This window comes from Staurois parvus, unplaced genomic scaffold (assembly GCF_062004578.1).
Source record: "Staurois parvus isolate SC_StPar_1 unplaced genomic scaffold, SC_StPar_1.0 ptg000376l, whole genome shotgun sequence".
NCBI classification, from domain to species: Eukaryota; Metazoa; Chordata; class Amphibia; order Anura; family Ranidae; genus Staurois; species Staurois parvus.
The window spans coordinates 44,832-72,571 of record NW_028318172.1 but is presented as its reverse complement, the minus strand read 5'-3'; the positions used below and the strand labels follow the sequence as shown (position 1 = coordinate 72,571).

General features: G+C 43.0%; 1 protein-coding gene across 2 annotated transcripts in view; it reads left to right on the top strand.

Moving 5' to 3' along the window:
- The window catches only part of B3GNT7 (UDP-GlcNAc:betaGal beta-1,3-N-acetylglucosaminyltransferase 7), a 49,992-nt gene that overhangs the window by 12,959 nt on the left and 9,293 nt on the right, over window positions 1–27,740 (top strand). Inside the window, exons 1-2 of one of the 2 annotated variants that reach the window (XM_089685433.1) lie at window positions 15,185–15,326; window positions 15,710–15,784. In XM_089685433.1, the coding sequence (XP_089541559.1) occupies window positions 15,714–15,784 (71 nt within the window). In that variant the 5' untranslated portion in view covers window positions 15,185–15,326; window positions 15,710–15,713. Of the gene's footprint in view, window positions 1–15,184; window positions 15,327–15,709; window positions 15,785–27,740 lie in introns of those variants that run through there. The other variant, XM_089685432.1, reaches the window with a different exon arrangement.

Genomic DNA, 27,740 nt, shown 5'->3' with positions numbered 1-27,740 from the left:
GAAAACTGCCAATCTACACACGAGCCTGAACGAGCCGGGGAGCTTTGGTTAAAAGAATTACAGCCTGGCAGCCAGGTAAGGTTGCCACCTCATCCCTTTAAAACTGAACACATATTAATTACACAGGTTCTGGGGCTAATTTAATGCAGATAAGGCACTAAGTGAGTTTATTTAATTACCACCTTAATGAGCCTCAGAACCCGTGTAATATGTGTTCGGGGTTTTAAAGGGATAAGGTGGCAACCCTATGGTCAGGTCACCAGTAGCTTCATACCTGTATGTTATGGTAAGATAATACTGCCTTTTACCAAAATGCATGTTGACGTATGGCACTCCAGCTCACACATACAGTAGCTACCAACCTACATGCACACACCTTCCGTCTTGCGTTGCCAAAAATGGTGCTTTTTTTCTTCCTTCATTTATGAACTGTTCATTTAATGCATTTTACATGTTTATATCTTAGTTGGGAACCAGACGCTAAAGAGATTTTTTCTTTTTTTTTCCCAATACTCCGGCTCTACTACCTCTCAGAACAGTAGGTCTTCACACTTCCTGGTGTGTCAAATACCTGCATCCCCCTACTGCACATGGTGGTTTCTCCTGTGGGTGAAGCAAGTATTGTCATAACTTTGTTTTTGTTTTGTGTGGGTGTTTTTGTGTTTCCTTTTTTTGTGAAGCCCTGCATGGCAAGAATTGTATGCACAGTTTGTTGGTATTTGTTGATGAAAAAGGAAAAAAAAATAAATGAACTAAAAAAAGTATTAGATTTATGATAACAAAGTGTTGGAGTTTGAAGACAGCAGATTGAGGCTGCACTTAGTTTAAAGTGACCCTGTGCCATACTGACATGAGTGCAAAATGTTTGAGCAGTTTGTAGTTTTAGAAAAATTGACCTGCAAACCTGACTGATACTGTCTATTCAAGACATAGGATCCTGTACTTACCAGCAGTGCAAGAAGAAACATACTATGTACTGTAATTATACTGATACTAGTAGAAGTTAATAGATGAAACGTGTTATATACTGATTAGTCCTGATTTGATGACCTGATCAGTTTTGTGTTTTTTTTTTTTTTTTTTTTTTTTTTTTTAAATAAGGAAACCTTTTAATATTTAAAGTATATGTAAATCCTAATCATTAACTTCTCTTATTTGCTCCCTTTGGTCAATAAAACACAACTGAATGTGTGTTTCTTTTTTATCTGCTTGACTAGAGGTCAACAAGTATTTTTCACTAAAGAAATCCAATGCTGTAGCATTCTGCAGTGCTGTCACACTCTGTGAACTACAGGACCCCCCCCCAATGTTGTGCAGATAAGAAGAAGGGGGAGATGTTTTGTTGTTCTACGGAGACATCCCAGCTCATCCATAGATATATAGTGCAGCCAGTGGGCGTTCTCAGCTTGGTATAGGAAATTTGTGACTGGCTGGATCACCAGATGAAAAGACAGCCTGAAAAAAAGAGAAACGCAAAATTGTATCATATTTATCGTCATTTTCCTTTCCCGGCGCCAATCCATGATAGCATACATGTGATATAGCACCGCCCCTATATCCACCCACAGGACCTGTGTATTTCTATAAAAGTCTGACTGAGAGCAACCTCCCCCATACAATCAAGATCAAACAAGGGAGGGTTCGTATGCTGCCATGGATTGGCAACAGGAAAGGAAAATTACAGTAAGTATGACACAATTTTCTCTTTTCCTGATGTCAACATGGCAGCATACATGTGATAAATAACTAGCTAAACAGGGAGGGCTAAACTGTACAATCAAACTGCATTACAATGGACATGGAAGCATAGACTACCATTCTGTTGAAGTCCATTGACATACAAGCTCCTGGATCTTCCCTGCAGTGCCTGAGGCAGGTGCACTGTGGTAACTAGCCTGCTGCTTTGCAAAAGGCTTCATAGACACTTTGCATGCGCTGCCCCGAACATAGAGATGGACCTGGCTGAATGAGCCTTGAGGCTTTTGCCTAGCTGCAATATGTTTTCAGGATGACCATGACACTCGAAGATGACAAGGTTTACTGCAGCTTCCTCCTCTGAATTTTCCTGGTGGAAACACGAACAGCCTCCTACAGGATTTAAACTAGGAACCAGCTTGAAGGTAGGCATCTTAGATACTTGGTACATCCAGCTTGTGTAGGTTAGGTACCATTTGTGCCAGAAAGGATGGAATCACCAATTTGTAAGATGAAACCTGAAGCCACCTGGGGACAAAGGTGCTCGATGGGCATAGGCCCCAACTTGCTCAGAAGAAAGAAGATGTAGGACTCTGTAGCTTGAAGCAGGTCCAAAACTCTGCCCCCTGAAGTTATCAAGGGACATTGCTTTACTCCTTTCTATTGGTGTAAACCGTGTCCTGGCAAGGAAATCCAGTGCCAGAATAAAATCCCACAGGGGAAATGTTTTTCCTCCTCAGGGCAAAGTCTTAGGACCAACCTCCTGAAATGCTCCCCTGGTAGCGCACACGCTCCTATTCCCTGATGAAGCTGAATTGGCTGAAATTTGAGCCCTTACAGAACTAGGCTGAACCCCAAATCCAGATCTGTGTGAGGAAATTATAGCAAGTGGGTGACCACCGGGTTGCTAGGATCAAACTCCTGCTCAGCTGCAGAGACTGTGAACCTGTTCCAGACTTCAGAGTAAATGGCATTTGTTGGCATCCTTCCTGAAACCCTGCAGGATTTACCACTGAAAGAGGATGGCCCTAATCCTTCAATCCTTCCCTCTCAATTTCTAATCCATCCTGGGCCAGGTATTGTGGAAACACTGGTAGCTGCAGTGCTTGGTCCAGATTCCAGTTCCATGACTAGGGTAAAACCCAGACCTGCAGGCTAATCGGGCATGCATGTTATCACAGTGAGACTCTTGGACAACAGTCCCCCCTGAAACTTCCTGACCAAAGGCAGTAGAGGAAAGCCATTTGCTAGGCAACTATTCCTTGGCTGAGTGAGCATCCACTTCCTCCACCAACGGGTGAGGGTAGCATGAGAGGCACCTTGTGAAAGGATGGTGATGCAAACAGGATCAACTGAGGGAGGCCCCATACTTCAGTGATATGGGCAAGATCTTTTCAAATAAAGACCCATTCATTGGGAACCAAAAACACCTGGTGCCACAGTCCCTTTTAGCATCCTGGGCACTTGCAGCCTCTGAAGGTTACATTCGGGCATGGATATGATAGTTCCACTTGAATTGGAACCTGCCGTTGAGTTTCTTTATTTCTAAATGCATGACACTGTTGCTAACCATTGACGGCTCTTGAAATAGTGCTTAGCGTAGGGATGCTGATTGGTATACAGAGCTGCCTGTCAAACATGAGCATTAAGGCTTGTTTGCATGAGCAGATAACATAGCCACTCCTCTGAAAACTGATCCCAAGTAGTCACTTTTCATAGGGCATTTAACAGTTTGTTTAGTATTGTCCATGTCTTTGCAGTGGAGTGCAGTGCTGTAATGTGTGTTACTGCAATGCATATTAAGTGCATTAGCATGTGGCAGCGCATTATCTTCAACAGAGAAATTGAGTTTTCCTCCTGGGTAGGGTATCATTAGGGTGCAGCTGCTTACTAATGAAAAATGTCAAATCACTATTGCCACTATTCATGAAACAACCTCTTCGTCCTTCCATTCATTGGGGAGAATGGAAGGCTGTGCCTTGAAACCATGAAGTATGTTCTAACTTCGAAAGGCAGTCATCTGGGTCATCCCTTTCTGGGCCTGCTACCCCAATGAATGGCTGGACCCTAGAGACACTTGAACCCTGCTTAGCCTTTTCAAGAAAGTTGATTGACCTTCTTCTACCTCTGGTGAAACCAGGGGCAAGGCAAAAGTGAATGTCTTGGGTAAAGGTGCCTCCCACATGCTCAGTTTGGTATGTATTGCTAGAGAGGTTTTTTGTTGTTTTTTTTTTTTCCCCAGGGAGGGTGCATGTGATCAGCACAGGGCCAATCAACACTTTCCAGACAGAGGGTCAGAGGTTTCACATCCTCCTAGAGCAGAAAATGCTCTAAATACTGATGAGAAAAGGTATTTAGCAGTTTAGATTTACATTTCCATGTTCTGTGTACTGTGAGAGACCAGATATAGTGAATGCAGGGTCCTGGGTTTAGTATCACTTTAGCTATTTGTCTATGACAGACCATGACTTGTTGGCTCCCAGCCTCCTTTGTCCTTAAAGAGGTTTCAGCAGCAACATCATCAGACAGGTTAGTCTAGTATTAAGTCCAAGCTCCAGACTCAGAACTTTTTACCTTTGTCATTCTTAGAGCTCAGGGAAGCAGAGATGCCAACACTCACTAGAAACTTTATTCATCCTGGGTGAGACCTGCGGGGCTGGAAGAGCCACTGGACTCGTCATGCCATGGCAATGCTATTTAAGCTTGACCTTAAGCAAGAGCGGGCTAGGTTGTACCAGAAGATAATGGCCACGCTCGTGGAAAGGCTCTCTTTTTTCCTCTTCTTACTTACCACACTGATGGTCCCAACCTGAGCACATGGAGGTCTTGGTTATGTGGCAGAAGGTGGCTCATGTTGGAGCAAGGATGTCAGCACTGCGCAGAAAGTAAAATGAAAGACTCGGAGAAAGAAGCAAACAGATCATAGACATGTGCCTGAATCATCCCCCCCCTTATTCACCTGCAGCATAAGCAAGGGAAAACAGAAGATGTTTCCAGTGCAAACCCACCTTGCAGATACGTGAGCCTGAACATATCTTAACAAAGATGGTCGCCACAAGAGGCCCTCTGCCCAGTGTATGTGTGGATGACATAGCCAGCCATTGGACCAGAAACGGTCACAAACCCCAGACCGGATTGTGTACACACGCCGGTCACAGGTGAAAGGAAAAAACTGCTGACAAAAGAAAACTCCCTCAAATCATTCTCACAAAGGAAAAATTACAATCTAATGAGGGTAGAGGCAATGGAGGAAGCCAAAAAGGGATAAAAGAACATGGCAGTACTAACTCCAGCACCATGATCCTGTTCAGGTGTGCAGAGAAACACATGCAGTATTGACTGCAGCAAACAGACACCAGCTCTTGCAACACATGAGGTTCTGATGTCTCTGGTGCTGGGTTAGAGAACTCCTCAGCCCCAAAAGACCACCAGAAGGGGCTCCCCCACCTTGTTGGTGCATTTAGCAACCTAAGATGCAGGACTCCAGTGAACCCAGGTGGACTCCAACTCAGTCGGCAGGTAGGGACTTATCGCAACATCACGGTCTTGCAGGTGGAGATCTTGAGGACAAAAGGAGAATGGGGGAGGTTGCTCTCAGTCAGACTTTTATAATTATACACAGGTCCTGTGGGTGGATATAGGGGCGGAGAGATATCACATGTATGCTGCCATGTTGGCGTCAGGAAAGATTGTTAGCTACATTTCCTAAGTACTGGTATGCTGCACATTTTATGTGAACTGCAAGCTTTTGCAAAGCTGTCAGCAACCTTTGACCGGATTTCTCTAAACTTTGAAAGCTGTTTCGAATTGTTATAAGCAGATCCTAATAGGAACACAGGTTGTCACATTAAACAAGCTGCTAGCAGCTTTGGGCAGGATTTCAACAAGCTTCAAGTAGTGGTGAAGCCTGCTAGCAGCTTGTTTAAAGTGACAATCAGCACTCCCATTAACATCTGTTCAATATTTACAAGCTGGACCCGAATGATACTTTTAAAAGCTTTAACAAAGTTTGATAAAAGCTGTTCACACTGCTCTTACACAAGCTAAAGCCTTTTTGAAACAAATCCTAGTTCTGTAAAAGATCTGTATTTTTTTTTTCAGCTACTAAAACATTCTGCTTGTTGCATGCTCTGCAGTGCGTAATAATCTGAAAAACTTGATATTTGATTTCATACTTTATTATTTTTCATACATTTGATACTTTACAGCACACTAATTTTGGTAGCATGACTATTAATATGGAATGTATGTTCCTTGCTAAAAAAAATTTTTTATTAATCTAGTTGTTATGGGTAAAGTTCCACTTTTCAGGTGGACCTAAACCAAAAGGTACATGCATTCCTATGGAAAAGTGGGTGTAAATGAACAGAAAAAAAACATGTCATATAATGGAAATTTCCCCACATTGTCTGATCTTTCTGTATAGTTAGGCAATAGTTTCCTATGTGGGTAATGCAGGGTCAAACCCGACCTAACTAGTAAAACCGGTTAGGCTAGGTTCACATCTGTGCAGGTGGTGCCGTTGCAGATCTGCCCAAAAATCCGTGCAGCCGCACCACCCACACAGAAGAATGCAGACCCATGGGCGGGTGCCACTAGTTCTAATGGCATGCCATCCGCACTGGAAATCGCAACCGTACTGGGAACCAAGGTTCCCGTGTGGGCTACGTTTTCAGAAGCAGTGCAGGGACTCCTTCCCTGCGTGTCCCGGGGCACGGGAGTCCATTCAAATGAATGCACTCTCATGCCCGAGCAAAACGCGGCCTGCAGGAACGTGGATTTGTGAACCAGCGGTAACACTTTACTTATAAACTCCTATAATATATCAGTATTTTACATTTAGATTGGCACCAGGCACATGCCTGAGGGTTTGTTACATTGTAAGTGGCTCCAGATCTATAGAGCAGAGCCTCTAGGTGCCTGCAATATGCTTGCTATATCTTCTTAGTATATCTCCAATACTCAGGGTGTTTGCATTTTTATACTGGGGAAAAAAATAAATTTCACACACTAGCAAATCTATGACTGGTTTATTTTGACTACCCAGTAAATGAGATTGCAAAGCGTGTGCTGAGAAATTGTCTGCAGTGAAATGGGGTGCACAACATCGCCCTGCTGCTCTCATAAACATTATGCTGGCTTCTGTCCACATTCTATCCTGGGAGTCAAGTGATACTGAATTCATTATTAGAGTAATTATGTAGTTTCCAAAATATTTTAGAAGGAAGCAGTGTTGCCAGAGTACAGGGAGAAAAAGTGTTTGTGTGTAAAAAAAAAAAAAAAAAAAAAAAGTGAATATATATTTTTAAATTATAAATAACTTTTAATTATATATATATATATATATATATATATATATATATATATATATATAATTTTTTTTAAACTGTACAATGTTAACCTTGATGTCATGGCTAAACTATATAATGTATGACCATGATTTTTTTTTCATATTGTAGATCTGTGCACAATAAAGAGATCACAAGAATATAGATTTTCCACTGTATAACAATTGAATGCCATAATGGGTGCTTTTTTCTTTTTTGTAATATTTCCTTTTGTGAATAGAAAGTAATGTTTATAGAAGCCGTAAGTGTCATTCTTTAACTGAAAGTTAAACGTGAATAGGTCAATATGTCCAGCACAGCCTTTGTTACTAGTTCAACTAGTTAAACTAGTCTCTATTTCTTGATTTTATTTAGGGAAATTTCTGCTATCAGTACCAGTGTAACTGTACTTAAAGTATAGGTTTACCTTAGATCTAAACTAACACTAATTCTCCCCCTAGACCTCTTTAAAATGGTTGTAAAGGTAGAATGTTGTAAAAGTTGCATTAAGGTAAAAAAAAAAGCCTGTGCACAGGATTCACACCCCCACCTTATACTTACCTGAGCCCGATCTCGATGCAGCGCTATCCCTGAGAGCAGCAGCAATCTTCTCACTGGACATGGAGGCAGCACTGAGAGCCATTGGCTCCTGCTGCTGTCAATCACAGCCTGTGAAGAGGGGGCAGGGCTGAACTGCGCTGTGTATGTCAGTGGACATACAGAGCCTGACTCAGGATCGAGCCCGCACCACCAGTGCCTCCATAGGAAGTGGCTTGCTATGGGGGTATTTGGCAGGGGGGAGGGTCAGGAGTGCCAGTGGGGGACCCCTGAAGAGGTGGATCGGGGCTGCTCTGTGCAAAACCATTGCAGAGAAGCAGTTAAGTATCGTGTTTCTTATTTTTAAATTTATTGGAAATTTACCGTATTTTGCGCTCCATAAGACGCACCTGACCATAAGACGCGCCTAGGTTTTAGAGGAGAAAAACAAGAAAAAAAATATTCTGAACCAATGGACTGCAGACACAGTACAGGAGATGACCAGAGACTGCGGACACAGTACAGGAGATGACCAGAGACTGCGGACACAGTACAGGGGATGATCAGAGACTGCGGACACAGTACAGGGGATGACCAGAGACTGCGGACACAGTACAGGGGATGACCAGAGACTGCGGACACAGTACAGGGGATGACCAGAGACTGCAGACACAGTACAGGGGATGACCAGAGACTGCGGACACAGTACAGGGGATGACCAGAGACTGCGGACACAGTACAGGGGATGACCAGAGACTGCGGACACAGTACAGGGGATGACCAGAGACTGCGGACACAGTACAGGGGATGACCAGAGACTGCGGGCACAGTAAAGGGGATGACCAGAGACTGCGGGCACAGTACAGGGGATGACCAGAGACTGCGGGCACAGTACAGGGGATGACCAGAGACTGCGGGCACAGTACAGGGGATGACCAGAGACTGCGGACCTTTGGGGAGGGAGGGGGAGCGGGTACCTGAATTTGACAGGTACCCGCTCCCACTTCCGTGGAGTTGTCCTTCCTTCTTCCCGCGGCGGCTTCTGTGACAGACGGGTGCCCACTGCGCATGCACGAGAAGCGCTGCGCGTTGTGAATGGCCCGGAGCCTTCTGGGACCTGGAATGTGTCCCAGAAGACGCCGGACCATTCACAAAGCGCAGCGCTTCTCGTGCATGCGCAGTGGGCACCCGGCTCTCACAGAAGCCGCTGCGGGAAGACTGCAGCGCTGGAGCAAGGAACAGGTAAGGTCCTGGAGGAGAGAAGAGCTGAGTGGCCGGCCCGGTATTCTGACATGGTGGAGGCAGAAATACCGGACCGGCCGCTTTACATTCGCTCCATAAGACACACTGACATTTTCCCCCCTTTCTTGGGGGGAAAAAAAAGCGTCTTATGGAGTGAAAAATACGGTACATATACAATCACTTTAAGCTATTATTCACTCCTCCCCCCCCCTTCCTATTCTCCCCTAACACACACATGACTGCTTACTTAGAGAGCAGACTGAATAAATAATTCCTCCCACCTGCAACAGACTGATAACCTCAACTCAACCTAGGCAAAATCACTTGAAGCCTATGTTGACTGAAAGGTCAACTTTGAAGGAACGTATGCCATTCCTCTTACACAGTACATAGTTAGTAAGGTTGAATAAAAACACCAGTCCATTCAGTTCATCCAGAGTGTGTGTTTGTGGCACTAACAATTTCAATTTCTGTATATTGCTTTAGCTAAGAAGCTCATCTAATAATTTTTGAATTTATCTGAATTTCCTGCTGACAGGAAGTTCCTCATCCATTTCGCTCCAACGGTAAAGAACCCCATACGCAGTTTAAGATTGAACCGCTTCTCATCCAACTTCATTGTGTGGCCGTGTGTCTTCTATGGAGACCTAAGATTCGTTTTCTCCTAATGATACAGATCCCTTTTAAAGATTTGTATATTGCAAGCATATCTCCCTTAAGTCGTTCCTTATAACTGTGGTCCTTCAGCCTCCTTATTGGCTTTGTTGCCCTTCTCTGGACTATCCAGTTCAAGCACATCCTTCCTGAATATTGGGGACCAGAACTGGACAGTATAGTCAAGATGTTGCTGAACCAGAGTTTTATAAAGTGGTAGAATTATAGTTTTATCTTTTTACTTTTTACAGTCGGGGTCCAAAAGAACTTCACAATTTAAATATATATCCCACCATCCCATGCTTCCAAAAGCACCACTCCAGACACCATTGGGGGGAGAGGATCTCTCTCCAATGGTGTCTGGAGTGGAGTTTTTGGAAGCATGGGATGGTGGGACATATGTTTAATTGTGAAGTTCCTTTTGGACTTGGACTGTCTTATGAGTCGAGTCTGTTTGTTTGCTGTTTATCCATACAGGTTATGCATGGTCATGTTATGTGAAATTAAGGAGCGCTATTCTCTCATCGTATGCGTTGCCCCTGGCACCCCTTGGTCAGTTCTTTGAATGCCAACTCCATCTTGGTTACATCTATTACCCTCCATGCTTATTGACATATTATGTGAGATTGCTTTATGGACCTAGTTATGCTCCCCATTTATTGGGTATATCTACCTGGATTTATTTCTCCAATCTCCACACTGCACCCCTTGAACCCCTGAAGAAACCTAAGTGTGAAAGGCGTCAGAACTCTGTACCCCCTTTCTGAGAAATATATATCATGATGTTTAGTGTACTAGTGTGTATTATGTAATGACGGTGATTCATTTTAACTTTTATTCTGGTCTAAGGGATTTTGTTACCCCAAAAGTCTTTTTAAATGGTATCTTTGTTATAAAACTTAGTGTTACTAAACTGCGGACCCTGCATTCATCATATCTGATCTTCCACAGAACATGCAATTGCAATTATTTTAGTAAATATAAACTGCTAAATACCTTTTCTCATCAGAAGTTAGAGCAGTCTTGTGATTTCTATCGGTGTCCAGCCAAGCACTATCTAATGCTTGTAGGAGGAGTTTTCTTTCTGCTCTAGGAGGATGCAATACCCCTGACCCAATGTTTGGAGAGTGCTGATTGGCACTGTGCTGATCACATGCACTCTCCCAAGAGAAAAAAAAACTTCACTAGGAATACACACCAAACTGAGCATGTACAAATGCCTATGGTTCAGTCTGTCTTATCAGGAGATAAGAGGTGGTCACTTGAAAAAGGGGAGAAACAGAGAGGATCAAATGGCCTTTTTACACAATGCAGAGGATTAATCCCTTAGGTTCCACAGTGAGTATAACAAGCATATTTTACTGCATATACACACCGATTTTACCGTTGTGGGTTTAGTTGACACGTTAATGCTTTTTTATCAATGTGATTGTCAAATTTCTTCTGAGAGAGGATATTGGGACTCCCATTTTCTTTTTTATTTACTGATTGTTTTTTCACATATTTAATGGGGATGTGGTGACTGAATCAACTAACTGGACCTATCTAAATCGTATTTAGTAACGGTAATAGTTTGTTTGGGCCAAAATGGGGGGGGGGGGGGGATAGGTTGATGCTCTATTTTAATGCTGTGGGTGCAAGAGCAATAATTTCCATCTACATCCAACTGGGCTGTAATCTAACTGCCTTTAGGCTAGCATCCAGCCTGGTCTACCTTCATATACGGCACAGTGAAAAATTCACTAGTAGTAGTGGTCAACTTGCAAATTACAAAGCCTCAAATGTGGACCCCTGACATCCCCACGTCCAGCCTTGGTGATCAGTGTCATGCCTTGGTGATCAGTGTCAGTGCCGTTAATCCCCATCCCCCACACCACATTGATAGTGGTAGTTATTTAACTCCAATCTGTTTACTTAACCTGATTGCACAATCCTGAGCCATTCTCACTCTCTCTTTGAGATCACATGAGGCTGGGACTATACTCTCAAACATGTTATACTTAGCTGCCCTGTGCAATGCTTTTGCACAGAGCAGCCCTAATCCTCTTCTTCTTGGGTCCCCCACTGACACTCCTGGCTCCTCCCCTTAACCAAGTTGCTCTGGGGGCTCTGGTGTGTGCTCGCTCCCGAGCCCTGCCCTATGCATCCATAAGATACATAGAGCTGTGATTGCCCCTCACTCTCTCCTCGTTGGCTCACTGGCTGTGATTGACAGGCAGTGGCTCCCGCTGCTGTATCTCAACCAATGAGGAGAGAGAAACCTGGGACAGCTGAGGCTCCTGTGCACATCGCTGGATTGAGAGGGGGCTCAGGTGAGTATTAGGTGGGCTGTGGGGAGGAGCAGCATACCGAAGAACTTTCAGCCTTTACAACCACTTTAATTTCAGTGTGGGAATGCAGAAAGCATGCCACTGCCCCTCAGCAAAGTGCCTAACAGGTGGTGTATCCAGTTGGGGTTAACAAGTGCTGTCAGACCTTTTTTAACCATTTGAAGTCAATTGTGGAGGTGAGCAGATTTGATTTCTCACTGGGTGGAGTGCACTTTCTTTTGCATTGTGTGAAGTGTAAGAAAAGGATTTTGGAGCGATCACATAATCTTTTCTACTGGTGTTTTGGCAGCCATGGTTTTTTGGACTATTTGTTTTATGGACATTTTTGTTTATATGCATTATGCCACATGCATGGAAGTGATATGTTTTGTGTATTTTGAATGCACTTTTGAGTTGTACAGATTAAAGTGGTAGTAAACTTTTTTTTTTTTTTAATACGGTTGGTACCTACAGGTAAGCTTACCTGTAGGTAAAATAATATTGTCTTTTTGAGAGTCAGCTCATGCACTCTGAAGCAATGGCATATCCGTGCCTTTCCTTCAGAGCACTTTGCCATGGCCCAGAGCTCCCGCGCTGTCTACTAGCACATTATGACATTACCTTGCAGGGGATTTTTTTTTTTTTTTAAGTTGTGGTCTACCACTGCTTTTAAGTACTGGGGTAACATTTTACTATATCTTTTCTTGGTCTGCACAGATAGGGCCAGCTGGGGTCTTGTGTTGGGCACAAGGGCATTACAGGGCAGATACATTTGTCATCAACCCTCAAGTACAGGCTTTCTCATCCTTTTTTATCACTGAGGAACCCTTGGATTAACTTTCTTGGCCAAGAGAACCTCTGCTAATGTTTACTATATTTAGAGTTCAGTATATTGGTGTGATGGTCACTGGGAAGAATGCTCCTTACATTTGGGATCATTGGGAAGAATTGCCCCTTTCATACAAAGAAAAAATATCATTGTTGTCAGTGGTTATCTGAGAGGCAGAAATTGCTCAAAGAACCCCAAGCAGACACTGGAGGAACCCCAGGGTTCTACAGAACCCTGGTTGAGAAGGGCTGCTCTTGTGGGTTCTTTTTGCCAAGGTCCTAGGGCAGTGGTTCTCAAGCTTCCTAATGCCGTGACCCTTTATTATAGTTCCTCATGTTGTGGTGACCCCCAACCATAAAATTATTTACCCAGTAATTATAATTCATGAAGTGTCGTTTTACCTCCAATACTGCTGCTTTCAGCACAGTAGCTGCTTTCAGCACAGTAGCTGCTTTCAGCACAGTAGCTGCTCTTTACACATCAGAAATATATGTTTTCCGATGGTCTTAGGTGACCCCTGTGAGAGGGTCGTTCGACCCCCAAAGGGGTCGCGACCCACAGGTTGAGAACCACTGTCCTAGGGCAGTGGTGGGCAACCTTTTTTTTCAACTGTGCCAAATCTCGCCAAAATCACGATTGAAATTTATTTTGAGAGCCACATTTTTAAAACTGAAAATACATCCCCCCTATAGTAATTCATCCCCCCTATAGTAATTCATCCCCCATAGTAATTCATCCCCCATATAGTAATTCATTCCCCATATTGTGTCAATTCACTTATCTTTGCTCCGCGCGTTCCTCTCGCCGTGTTCCCGCGCCGTTCCGGTCTTCAGGGCGGACTGTGAGAGGAGAGGAGTTCGTCACGCTGCCCCGCCTACATCCTGACAGCCAATGTTTGCCACGCTCCGCGGGCCGGATTAAAAGGTCCGCCGGGCCGTAGTTTGCCCATTGCTGGGCTAGCTGCAGAGTCCTGACTTTTGGGGCGGCCGCCCGAGAGGAGGGAGGGGAGCGGGCGCCCGGCACACAGAAGAGTCGCATTAAAGTGTGCAAAGAGCCGCATGTGGCTCGCGAGCCGCGGCTTGCCGACCACTGTCCTAGGGGAATGTAAAGCTTCATTAGAAGATGATACTTTTTTCACCACTCCAACTAAACAAAATCTAGTTTGGATGGGATTCTGCTTTAAATCTAGAAATTCAGTTTAGATGTTTTCAGGGTAAGTTCAAGGCTACAGAACACCTGTTTGAAGATGTTTCCATGCCTGTCTTGATCATCATCACTTTCTAATTAGTAAACTACACTTTATTCGCTGGGCTGTGGTTTAACAATGACTTCTAGTGTATATTGCCTATTCATGTTTGCGTGTGATCTGCTGGGAAAAGAGAAAACACAAAGTAATCATGTTAATATAGAGAATGAGCTGTTGCAACTGAGGAATAAAGGCTAAGCAATAATAACATTCCTTGGTGAAGAGAAATCTGATACCTGGGGCTTGTCTCATAAAGATGCATTGTAGCTTTTACACAGGTGTGCTTGCTCACATACATTCAGATATGTACCAATGGAAATAGTCATGTTACAAAGCTTTTTTTTTTGCATACCTTCATCCAAAATGTCGCATTCAGTGTTATTCGTGCATGCATGATTGGATAACAGGACAAACTGCTTTGTGTGGCTTTGATACTCGCATATACCCATATAATTGACTTCTGTGATAGGCAGTGGTGGAAAAGTTCATCAATACAGGTCAGGAAAACAAAGGATTAATACAGTAGGAATCATTGTTTCTCCTTGTTGAACATTTTCATTCATTTTTTTTTTTTTTTTTTTTGGTAGTGTTGAAAAGGCTTTGGCCCCTTTTTACTTTGCGCATGTAGCCCTGGTTCGCACTGAATGCGACTTTGAAATCAGCGCAGATCAGTGCGAATTGTACCTCCAATCTCACTGCGGCTTGTGACTTTATTTAATAGAATTCAATGCAAGTCGCAATGAAATCAGAAACAAAGTAATGCATTAACTATTTTTGAAATTGTACTACTTCAATCTTACTGATTAGGACAATGCCATATAAATACATTAGTTGTGACGTTAGGTGCGATTTGTAAATCGCATGTTGCACCTCAAGTCGCACCGGTGTGAACCAGGGTTTAGTCTGGAACCATCGGGCAGTTTTTCAGACAGATCCAGAAAACCGGCATTCAGGGTAAAGTCCAAATGTATATTTCTATAATATGGAAACGTGTACATAGCTAAAACAGCCAATGCGTTTTGGACAATTAGTTATTAGCTCCATAATACAGAAATATACAGTTGGACTTTATCCTGAGTCCCGACCATTCCTGTTTCTATCCAGATCTGTGGGGGGTATCAGCTTCCAGGTCTGAGCACTGGGCGGAACAGTAATTGAGGGAGATGGTAGCGTCTTTACACTTGTTTTTCCCAGAAGGAAAGACAATTCATCTTTATGGGCAAGTAGATGTAAATGGATGAGTGTTTTGTGTCTGCCTTAATCTGATTCAATTTAGGTCTGCAAAAAAAAAAAATACAAGATTTCCGTTCTTTTTCCTTTTAGAAAACAAAATGGATATGGGCAGCACTGTGGCTAAATGGTTAGCACTTCAGCCTGACAGCACTAGGGTCATTGGATCAAATGCCAACCATGGCACTACCTGCATGAGGTTTGCATGTTCTCCCTGTGCCTGTGTGGATTTCCTCCCACACTCCAAAGACATGCTGGTAGGTTTTTTGGGTCCTGTCTAAATTGGCCCTAGTATATGTATGTATGAATGTGAGTTAAGAACCCTAGATTGCAAGCTCCTTGGGGCAGGGACATGTGAATGATCTATCTATAAAGTGTTGTGTAAATTGATGGCACCATATAAGTACCTGTAATAAATAAATATTAACAGATGCCTTCTGTTCACTGTTTAAAATTGTAATTTTTTTTTTTTTCTCTTTTTAAATGATGGTACATGGGATAGTAAATAGGCAATTTACACTGAAAAACTGACTTCTTTATCTGTTTAGTGTTACACTAAAATACTTTACAATACTACTTTTACTTACAACTACTACTATTTTTTTTTTCCTTTTTAACCTTTTTATTTCATTTTGTTCAGACAAATGCTGGTCTCCTTACTGAAGGAATGGGTTGGAGAGGTGTGGCAGCAGAAGAGGAGGATACCCACATTGCTGTGAGTAGACCTGATCTAGCAGACAGATTTTGTGAAATGTCTCACTTTTATTCTAAAAGTGGTGCAGTGTGCTTCAAATTCATGTACCTGTCTACAAACTGTACCTGAGTTTGGTGCATGCTATGCCACTTTAATGCTAGCCATACACTAGTCAAAAAAACATTTGAATGGGCTTTCAAAAACAAACAAAAAGATATTGCTGTCATGTAATGACCGAATTTTGAAATCGGTAAATGGTTCAATGGACATAAATTTTGTCTGTTTTTTTGCTTCTGTGTTACGTATGCGCAGTACCAACAGTTCCATTTTTATCGGGCGAGAAATACACTAACCTTTCAATTTATCTTCGGTTCTGCAGAAGTTTTGCAAACTTTTCCATCAATGTTTTTTTGGGGTTTTTTTTAATTATTTATTTATATATTTTTTTTAAAGGTCCTTATTGATTTGTGCCCATTAATTAGACAAAACGTCCAAATGACAGATTTTCAAACAATTTTTTGTCTACTGTTATGGGCATCCTTAGAACACATGCAAGACACTTTCGCAAAATCTGTCTCTGTACAAAAAAAGTAAGTTGGTCTTAGCTCGACTTTTGTAAGATATGAACTGACTGTCGTTTTGTTTTATTTTGAATTTGGAGCAGGTTTTGTGCCACAATTTAGAGTTGGAGCAAATTAGAGCTACCTGAATTTGATGCATGAGTTGCAGAACCAAGACAGTCACAGATGTTTTTTGAAATTAGGCACAGCACATTTACAAGAATCTAAATGCTCGTAGATGTTTTTAGAATTAGGCACAGCACATTAACATGACTAACGCCAGAAAAGTTGCACAGCAGCTTTATTGAATTTCCCCCATGAGTTTTAACACTCTGATTGCCGTTATGTATTCCATACATCATTGGCTACCTAGGATATGTTCAGCAGTGTTACATATCATCAGCGTTCAAAGTGTTAGACTGGGCAAGATGTACAGCAGAAGAGGTCTGTGCAGGCTGCCAGGTCCCTAAACATTAAGTGCCCATTCATACCTCTCTGCTTTGAGGTGTTGCATTAAGGCAGCCTATTCATTTTGAATGGACCATCAAGAAACCAGACTGGATAGAAAACCTATCTGTAGTATTTCTTCTTACTCAGCACACCACTACCCACGGTATTGTGTTGTGTTGCGCTGTAAGGATGTGTGTTGTGAAGGTCCATTTGGGTGACTTTCAGAATAAACGGCACCACAGTGCATGTCACGTGTGTTATGGTAATGCAGTGGTAAAAATAGGCCCTTATGGTCAACTACCGAAAACATATTTGTATTTTATTGGGATTTTATGTGATAGACAACACAAAGTGGCACATAATTGTGAAGTGGAAGGAAAATAATAAATGGTTTTCAAAATTTGTTACAAATAAATACCTGAAAAATGTGGCGTGCATTTGTATTCAGCCCCCCTGAGTCAATACTTTGTAGAACCACCATTTGCTGCAATTACAGCTGCAGGTCTTTTTGAATAAGTCTCTACCAGCTGTGCACATCTAGAGAGTGAAATTTTTGCCCATTTTTCTATGCAAAATAGCTCAAGCTCTGTCAGATTGGATGGAGAGCATCTGTGAGCAGCAATTTTCAAGTCTTGCCACAGGTTCTCAATTAGATTTAGGTCTGGACATTGACTGGACCATTCTAACACATGAATATGCTTTGATCTAAACCATTCCATTGTGGCTCTGGCTGTATGTTTTGGGTCGTTTTCTTGCTGGAAGGTGAACCTCCTCCCCAGTCTGAAGTATTTTGCAGCCTCTAACAGGTTATCTTCTAAGATTGCCCTGTACTTGGCTCCATCCATCTTCCCATCAACTCTGACCAGCTTCCCTGTCCCTGCTGAAGAAAAGCATCCCCACAACATAATGCTTCTGCCACCACCATGTTTCACAGTGGGGATGGTGTGTTCAGGGCGATATACAGTGCTAGTTTTCTGCCACACATACCGTTTTTGCTTTAAAGGCCAAAATGTTCAATTTTGGTCTCATCTGACCAGAGCACCTTCTTATTATGGCTTTATTTCAACAATGGCTTTCTTTTTGCCACTCTTCCATAAAGGCCAGATTTGTGGAGTGTATGACTAATAGTTGTGGACAGATTCTCCCTCCTGAGCTGTGGATCTCTGCAGCTCTCCAAAGTTACCATGGGCCTCTTGGCTGCTTCTCTGATTAATGCTCTCCTTACCTGACCTGTCAGTTTAGAGTTTAGGTGGACAGCCATGTCTTGGTTGGTTTGCAATTGTGCCATTCTTTTTCCATTTTCAGATGATGGATTGAACAGTGCTCCATGTGATGCTCAATGCTTGGGATATTTTTTTTAACCTAATCCGGCTTTAAATTTCTCCACAACTTTATCCCTGGCCTGTCTGGTGTGTTCTTTGGCCTTCATTATGCTGTTTGTTCACTACTGTTCTCTAACAAACCTCTGAGGGCTTCACAGAACTGCTGTATTTATATTGAGATTAAATTACACACAGGTGGACTCTATTTAGTTATTAGGTGACTTCTGAAGGCAATTGGTTCCGCTAGATTTTAGTTAGGGGTATCAAAGTACAGGGGGCTGAATTTCGATGCACACCACACTTGTCAGATATTTATATTTTAATTTTCCTTCCACTTCGCAATTATGAGCCACTTTTTGTTGGTCTATCACATAAAATCAAAATAAAATAAATTTGTTTTTGGTTGTAACATGACAAAATGTGAAAAATTTCAAGGGGAATGAATACGAGGTACACGGCCGGTGACAGATCGCGCCGCTGCGCGGCTCTGCAAGCATGCAGACTGCGCATGCCCGGAAGTACGCCATATGGCGTCCACCCAGAAATCTAAAGCATTTTTCCAGCCGCCAAACGGCTATTGGCCAGGCGGCTAATGGTTAACACTGTGTGACCAGTGCAATATAATGTTACCATGGTAACATTGTACTACTCTGGGGAAGTGATCAGGATTTTTTCTTTTTTTTTTTTTTTACACATTATGATTGCTTAGAGCAGTGAATTTCAACAACTTCCCGCCCAGCCTATAGCAAAATAGCCTTTTGTTTTTACAGGTGGACTTCATATGACGTCCTCCCTGGATGAGAGGGCGCGTGATCTGTCATTTGCAGTGTCCACCATCCAATGACAGATCACTGTATCGGCACGCTGCTTGTACCATGTGACCAATCAGAGCTAGCAATACAATTTTACGCAATGAATGGCATGAATTGATGCCTCAAGAAGCGCCAAGTAGTGCTGAAGCCTGCTAGCAACTTGTTTACAATTGTCATGTGATCACACGGTACCTGCAGCAGTCCGGTACAGTGATCTGTTGTTGGCTGTATCTGGTAGACACAGCCAGTGACATCATGCCCGCTCGTTCCGGAAGGACGTCATATGAAGCCTACCCGAAAAAAAAATTAGAGACCGTCATTTTGCTATAGACTGGGCGGGAAGTTTTTAAACAAGCTGCTAGCAGGCTTCAGCAGGTTTTCAGCAAGCTTCAAGTAGTGATGAAGCCTGCTAGCAACTTTAAATTTAAAGTGGCAATCAGTCCTCCCATTAGGATCTGTGTTCAACATTTACAAACTGGAGCTGAAGGATGTTTTAAAAGCTTCAACAAAGCTCACTGAAAACACTGCAAATGCTTTGTTAAAGCCTTCCGTTCACACTGCTTTTATATAAACTGAGGCCCATAAGAAACAGGCCACACTTACCCAACCTTTGGGCCACTAGTAGTTCTCACTGAGTGGCCTCTCCTGGCTCGTGTGCGTGCCTGTGTGTTCTCGTAGCCAACATGAGTGCTGCAGTTTGCGGTGAAGTATAGGAAAATACAGTATGTATGATGTGTTGGGGGGCGGTAAAAGATGTATGTCTAATTTCCTTTTCGCTGTGTCTTACTGTACCAGAAATAATTTGCAGCCCAGTGGAAGTCAGAGATTTGAGTTCTCCTAACAAAATATTCTGTTTGGCACTCTGATAAACATGGTATAAGTAGCAAATCTATGTAAGGAGTTTCCCACTGGTATTCTGCTTCATGACTGATTCCCACTGCTGTTTGAACAGTCTTAACCACTTCACAACTGCGCTATAGCCGAATAATGGATACAGCACGGTTGTCCAGTTCTGGGAGGGCGTCATATGACATCCTCCCAGAATGTGCCCTCCATGCCCCTAGCGGCTTGCACCCGGCACCCTCCATGATAGCTGTGTCCTGCAGACACAGCTGATCACACGATGAGGTAAAAGGCCAATCACAGCGGCCTTTTACACGGCAGATCACTGAGTAAATACAGTTGCCTGTTTTCAGCAGCACTTTCATCACGCTGCCCTGATGATCAGTGCTGCCCAGTCAGTGCTGTCATTCAGTGCTGCCTATCAGTGCCCATCGCTGCATATCAGTGCAGCATCATCAATGCCCACCAGTGCCACCTAATCGGTGCTGCCTATCTGTGCCACCTCATCAGTGCCCATCAGTGTTGCCTATCAATGCACATCAGTGAAGGAGAAAAATTACCTGTTTGCAAAATTTTATAATCAAAACAAAGAAAAACTTAATTTTTTTCATGTTTTTTGCACTTTTTTGTTTATAGTGAAAAAAATGATTATTAAATACCACCAAAAGAAACCTCTATTTGTGTGGAAAAAAACATTTCATATGGGTACAGTGTTGCATGACTGCTCAATTGTCATTCAAAGTGTGAGAGTGCTGAAAGCTGAAAATTGCCCTGGGCAGGAAGGGGGTAAAAGTGCCCGGTAGGAAAGTGGTTGAATTAAAATCAAGTAAAATAATCTTACTACTGTCTTTGCAATTGTCATTACTTAGGGTCCATTCACACTACATGTGGTGGGACTGCATTGGGCGGCTATTCCAGCACAGTTCCACCACATGACAAGGCAAAATGCCCTTTCTCTCAATCTGCCTGGTTCAGCAGCAATGCAGTGGTGGGCTAGCCGTCTGTGCTGAAAAGAAGCACTGCATTCAGTACTTTTTTCAGTGCATTGCAGCGCAGGAAAATCGACTGCCTCACATCATGGGACTGGCTATTGAACGTTATGAGATGTCTGTGTGACATATCAATAAAGTTTGAAAAAACTAAAAAAAGGGAAACTGTGCTGTGCCGAGATCAGCACATCATTACTGTGTTGATCTCAGCCTGACCGAAGCAGTAACCGGCTGGTGCGTTGCAATGCGGTGGCTTGTGCGAACGAGCCCTTGTTGTCAGTTTGAACCTAAAATGTCACTATGTAGAGAAAGGTAAATTCCTACTTCTACCATGTTTATCAGAGTCCAAAAATGAATATTTTGTTATGTGTATGCTATTAAAGTGAACCTGTGGTTGGCCAAGGACATTATTAAATTGACATATTATGAATAAGCAGTAAAGAAGCTTTAAAGGCATAGTCCATCTTTTGGAAAAAAAATCATAAACACACCCATGTTGATTGTAGAAAAACTGTGCTTTTATACATTTTTTGCATTCAGGTCTGCAGAACATTGCAATCATGCTCAGTGCTTTGTGGATACAAGGCACAGGCTCTAACAGACCCTTCTAGCCCCAGGTCTGTATTAAGGAATGGCCCTATTGGTATAGGGCTATGGAGGAAGGAATTAATGAACAAGTTTAGTGACCTATATAAAACACAATACCTGCGCTAGGATATAGCAACACTCAAAAATCAAAAAGTAATAAAACAAAAAAAGCAGCTTGCACATAGGCGATATTGCAAAATGTAAACAAAAAAATGCAACGTTCATTAGCAAGCATAATAATGTCCAAAATTAAAGGTCCATATAAGTCCTCAAACAAATAAAATAAAATTATAAGAGAAAATCCTGATCTCATGAACTGTCCCCGGACACCCAGAAAAAAATTGGCCCCTTACCGGACACTTTGACCGTATATCGCCGCTCAGTAAGCGCAGGGTAATAAGGAATTAGTATGGTGAATAATCTCCAGTAGATATCCTCTCCCAGATGAAGGATAACCCTAACCTGTGTGGCTACATACTCCTCTGTGACTGGCATATGTGCTCTGCAGTTCAGCTTAAAAGTAGTGGCCTGATCCGTAAGGCACCGATGTTGGAGTATGCAAGATGTAAACTCAGTTTTTCAGATTTTACTGGGTGCATGCCTGTCCAGGTCTGTGACTCGCTGAGTGAAGCCAGCATCGTCATGGTGGGGATCATTGAGCTTGCACTTTAAAAGCAAATAAGCAATAGAAGATTTTGTTTTTCTCTTTTCACAGGTTCTGTGTTAAGGGTTTTTCTTCCATTACTTAAAAGTATGTAGACCTTAAACTCCGTCCCTTATAATATGTTACTAATGTAACATGATTTAGAAGCCTATTTGTTTCCAGTGACAATTGGTTGTGAAACTGATACAGTTGCAAAAAAAAGTATGTGAACCCCTTGGGATTACGTGGAGTTTTGCATGAATTGGGCATAAATGTGCTCTGAACGTCATCTAAGTCACAACAATAGAAGAACACAGTCTGCTGAACATAATACTACACAAACATTAGATGTTGCCATGGTTTAATTGCACATAACATATAAACATTCACAGTGCAGGGAGGAAAAAATATGTGAGGCCCTAGCTTAATGACTTCTCCCAGAGCTAATTGGAGCCAGGAGTGAGCCAACCTTGACTCCAATCAGTGTGATGATATTGGATGTGTTGCTGACAGCTGTCCTGCCCTTAAAAAACACACACCTGTTTTGGGTTTACTGGTTTCAAGAAGCACTGTCTGATGTGAACCATGCCTCGCAGAAAAGAGCTCTCAGAAGACCTACGATCAAGAATTGTTGACTTGCATGAAGCTGGAAAGGGTTACAAAAGTATCTCCACAAGCCTTGATGTTCATGTGTCCATGGTAAGACAGACTGTCTACAAATGGAGAAAGTTTAGCACTGTTGCTACTCTCCCTAGGCGTGGTCGTCCTGTAAAAATGACTGCAAGAGCACAGCGCAGAATGCTGCATGAGGTAAAGAAGAATCCCAGAGTGTCAGCTAAAGACCTACAGAAATCTCTGGCACATGCTAACATTTTTGTTGACACATCTACAATAAGGAAACCATTAAACAAGAATGGAGTACATGGGAGAACACCACAGAGGAAGCCATTGCTGCCCAAAAACAATATTGCAGCACATTTGAAGTTTGCAAAAGAGCATCTGGATGTTCCACAGCACTACTGGCAAAATATACTGTGGACAGATGAAACCAAGATTGAGTTGTTTGGGAAGAACACACAACACTATGTGTGGAGAAAAAAAGGCACAGCACACCAACATCAAAACCTCATCCCCACTGTAAAACATGGCGGAGGGAGCATCATGGTTTGGGGCTGCTTTGCTGCCTCAGGGCCTGGACGGATTGTTGTCATTGAGGGGAAAATGAATTCCAGAGTTTATCAAGACATTTTGCAGGAAAACGTACGACCATCTGTGCGCCAACTGAAGCTCCGCAGAGGATGGGTGATACAACAGGACAATGACCCAAAGCATACAAGTAATTCAACAAAACAATGGCTGCAACAGCACAGAATACGCCTTCTGGAGTGGCCCAGTCAGAGTCCTGACCTCAACCCGATTGAAATGCTGTGGCATGACCTTAAGAGAGCGATTCACACCAGACATCCCAAGAATATTGCTACACTGAAACAGTTTTGTGAAGAGGAGTGGTCCAAAATTACTCCAGATCGTTGTGCAGGTCTGATCTGCAACTACAGGAAACGTTTGGTTGAGGTTATTGCTACCAAAGGAGGGTCGACCAGTTATTAAGTCCAAAGGTTCACATGCTTTTTCCTCCCTGCACTGTGAATGTTTACATGTTATGTGCAATTAAACCATGGCAACATCTAATGTTTGTGTAGTATTATGTTCAGCAGACTGTGTTCTTCTATTGTTGTGACTTAGATGACGTTCAGAGCACATTTTATGCCCAATTCATGCAAAACTCCACGTAATCCCAAGGGGTTCACATACATTTTCTTGCAACTGTACCTTGGCTTTTAGATGATATTTACACGACAGGCTGAACCTCCTGTTTTATTGTAATCCAATATAAGGATACCAGCATTTCAATCAGTAGATCCTTCCCCCAAACCTACTTCCGTGTATATGCACTGTGGAATGTAGTAGGAATGTGCTGAAACAAAATAGGAAATGAGTACACGTGTCCTGGATATTATGATTTTGAATAGTTGGGGGGTGGGGGGGATTTCCTTTCTACAAGGTTTAACACTTTTTAGTTCACAATAATGGCAAAGTTAGAATGTTTAGGAAGTGCAATACATACACATTTAAATTTAAATGCGCTACTTTAAACAAAACTCAGTTTAATTTAAAGTTACTGCTTTGCCAAAATTAAAAATCCCCAAAGAGTTTTGCTTGTAACTGAAGAGAATAAATACTTGCTCCTGCTGCCTGAACTGCTGGATATTCCTCCTGGCTGATCATGGGTTAAAGCGGAGTTCCACCCAGAAGGGGTGCTTTAATAAATTGTCCTCCGCTCCCGAATTTGACAGGTACCCGTTCCCACTTCCGCTGCAATTGCCTAGGCGATCGGAAGCGGAAGTTGTCCTTCCTTCCTCCCTCCCTCCCTGTAGTCTTCTGGGACACGTGACAGGTCCCAGTAGACTACGGGGCCATTCACAAATGCAGCGCTTCTCACGCATGAGCAGTGGGCACCCGGCTGTGAAGCCGTAAGCTGTCACAGGTCCCAGTAGACTACGGGGCCAGTAGACTACGCATGCGCAGTGGGCACCCGGCTGTGAAGCCGTAAGCTGTCACAGGTCCCAGTAGACTACGGGGCCATTCACAAATGCAGCGCTTCTCATGCATGCGCAGAGGGCACCCGGCTGTGAAGCCGTAAGCTGTCACAGCCGGGTGCCCACACTAAAGATGCCGGCACCAGGGAGAGAAGACGGCCGGTGAAACCAGCGGTGGTTAGGACACCACTGGACCGAGGGACAGGTAAGTGGCTGTATTTTAAAAGTCAGCAGCTAGTTTTTGCAGCTGCTGACTTTTTATTTTTTTCAGCTGTAATTCCGCTTTAAGCAAGATCAGTAAATCCAAAGACTTGGATTACTGCCCTGCCCATCCCCAGCTATTTGTCTTTGCTCTATAGACCTAAAAATCCATGGATCTGGCTTGAGGAATTTGTGAATTGCAGAATAAATAGATCTGCCTGTTGGTATTTGTGAACTGTTGGATAAATGGACCTGGCTGTAAGCATTTGTGAACTAATGGATGAATAGATCTGGCCATAGGCATTTGTGAACTGTTGAATGAATGGATCTGGGCGTAGGCATTTGTGGACTGTTGGATAAATGGATCTGGGCATAGGCATTTGTGGACTGTTGGACGAAGGGATCTGGATGTAGGCATTTGTGGACTGTTGGATGAATAGATCTGGGCGTAGGTATTTGTGGACTGTTGGATGAATGGATCTGGGCGTAGGCATTTGTGGACTGTTGGACAAAGGGATCTGGGTGTAGGCATTTGTGGACTGTTGGATCTTGCCATAGGCACTTGTGAACTATCGGATGAATGGATCTGCTTGTAGGCATTTGTGAACTGTCGAAGGAGTAGGTATGGATGTAGGCATTTGTATACTGTCAGATGAATGGATCTGACTGTAGGCATTTGTGGACTGTTGGATGCATGGATCTGACAGCGGGCATTTGTGATCCGCTGGATGGACATTCAAGGTCTAACCGCTTCGTGAAGTCTTCTTACTCTGGTCACACAACCACTCTTGTTTTGGGTAAACAGATGGCAGGTATAATCTGACAGAGGTTCTAATCCTCTGCTCTATCCAAAATGAAAAAAAAAACATTGGTAGAGCTACAGTTTAAGATGCCGTGTGGGCAAGTGAAGATCTAAGATCTACAGTCAAAAAGCATTAACCTGTAGAGATGAATTGTTAGTGTCATTCTGCCGGAAAAGATTGTCAGTGTATGTAGTATGTTAACAACAATTAATTTAATCTGAATTGTATAGCTTATTGCCTGCAAGATGGGTAAACTTTCTGCTGCTCATTTTTGAAGCCCCCCACTTCAGTTTGTTTCTGTTGTTTACCAGTAACCTATATTTTAATTGTGTTTATCTCAGTTGGCTTCCACATTTGTTGTGTTCTTCCTTTCAGATCTCATACTTCCCTTAGCTCTACCCACTTTACTATGTAGTTCACAATTCCCTACCAGAGGATGTGACTAGTTCGAACGATCACCTAATTCAGGGGTGCTCAACCCATGGTTCATGGCCCACATGTGCCCTCTGATATTGCCCACTGGCCACATATGCCCTCTGATGTGGCCCGCGATCTCATGCTCTGGGATGGTGGGACAGCAAGCCCAGATCATGGGTTGTTGACCCACCATCCCAGAGCATTACAGTGCATGGAGATGGTGCCGGCAGCAGAGGAAGCAAGCGGCTGCACAGGGAGCAGGAGCTGCATATGCCAATGTTTCCTCTGTAGTGCCAGCTCCTGTCTCAGGTGGAGTAAAACCAAGTGCACTTTGCCTGGGACCTTTCTAGCAGCCTTGCGATGCCAGCAGAAGCTGGAAGAGAAAATATTAGCATTTTTAAAAAAAGGGTTATTAGACTGCTTTCACACTGATCCACAGGTGCAGCGCAGGGCTTACCTGTGGGTTAGCGGAGCCATAGACTTCTTTCATATCCTGTGGGTTAGGTGCACTTTCTGAAAGCGCGCCACACCTGCAAGATATAATAGAAGTCAATGTCAAAGCTCAACTAAGGAAAGCCACAGGTGCACTGTGCTGCACCCATGGTGTGGGTAAACCACAGCCCATCAGTGTGAAAGCTTTAAAGGGTGCTCAGGACATTAAGGGCCCATTTACATTTGTGTTTTGGGGGGCGGTAAATCCCCATAGGTGAGATGTGTTTTTGACACAGTTGGCCTCAAGCCGGTTGCGGGTGCATGAATTGCACCTGTTCCCGCACCCGCAAACACCTACAACCAAATCGCGCTGCCCTTTTGAGATGCGTGGAGCTGCCATTGATTCTAAATGACACCCCCACGCATCTCAGCCTGAAGTGCTTTTGTGGGTGCGGGCACTGAAGGGAATTCTCAGTCTAAAAGACCATGTTGTTTTCCTGTGGTAGCATTTTAAAAAAGCTACATGCACCTTTTTCCTGTGGGAAACTCGGGCACGGCAGTTCATTCAAATGATTGGGCTGCCATGCCCGAGCAAACATAGTACTCACAGCCTGCAATATGTGAACCTAGGCTAAATATATTTGTTTTCCTTTTGATTCCTTTTTTTATTGTGACTTTTCTGTGCTTTTTAGCTTAGTTTTTTAATGATTTTATTAGAACACTTAAAGACAAATGAGAGAAAAAGAGGTTCAGGGGCAAACGGGGGACATTACAAGGAGGCAGAAAAACACAGTAAAAAAAGGAAAAATAGATTACATGTCCATTAATTAGTGGAAGTGTAGGAATCGTTTTTGGAATACAAGGATAATATGGAGTCACTTTTAAGCTTACAGTCAGGTCCATAAATATTGGGACATCAACACAATTCTAACATTTTTGGCTCTATACACCACCACAATGGATTTGAAATGAAACGAACAAGATGTGCTTTAACTGCAGACTGTCAGCTTTAATTTGAAGGTATATACATCCAAATCAAGTGAACGGTGTAGGAATTACAACAGTTTGCATATGTGCCTTTCACTTGTTAAGGGACCAAAAGTAATGGGACAATTGGCTTCTCAGCTGTTCCATGGCCAGGTGTGTGTTATTCGCTCATTATCCCAATTACAATGAGCAGATAAAAGGTCCAGAGTTCATTTCAAGTGTGCTATTTGCATTTGGAATCTGTTGCTGTCAACTCTCAAGATGAGATCCAAAGAGCTGTCACTATCAGTGAAGCAAGCCATCATTAGGCTGAAAAAACAAAACAAACCCATC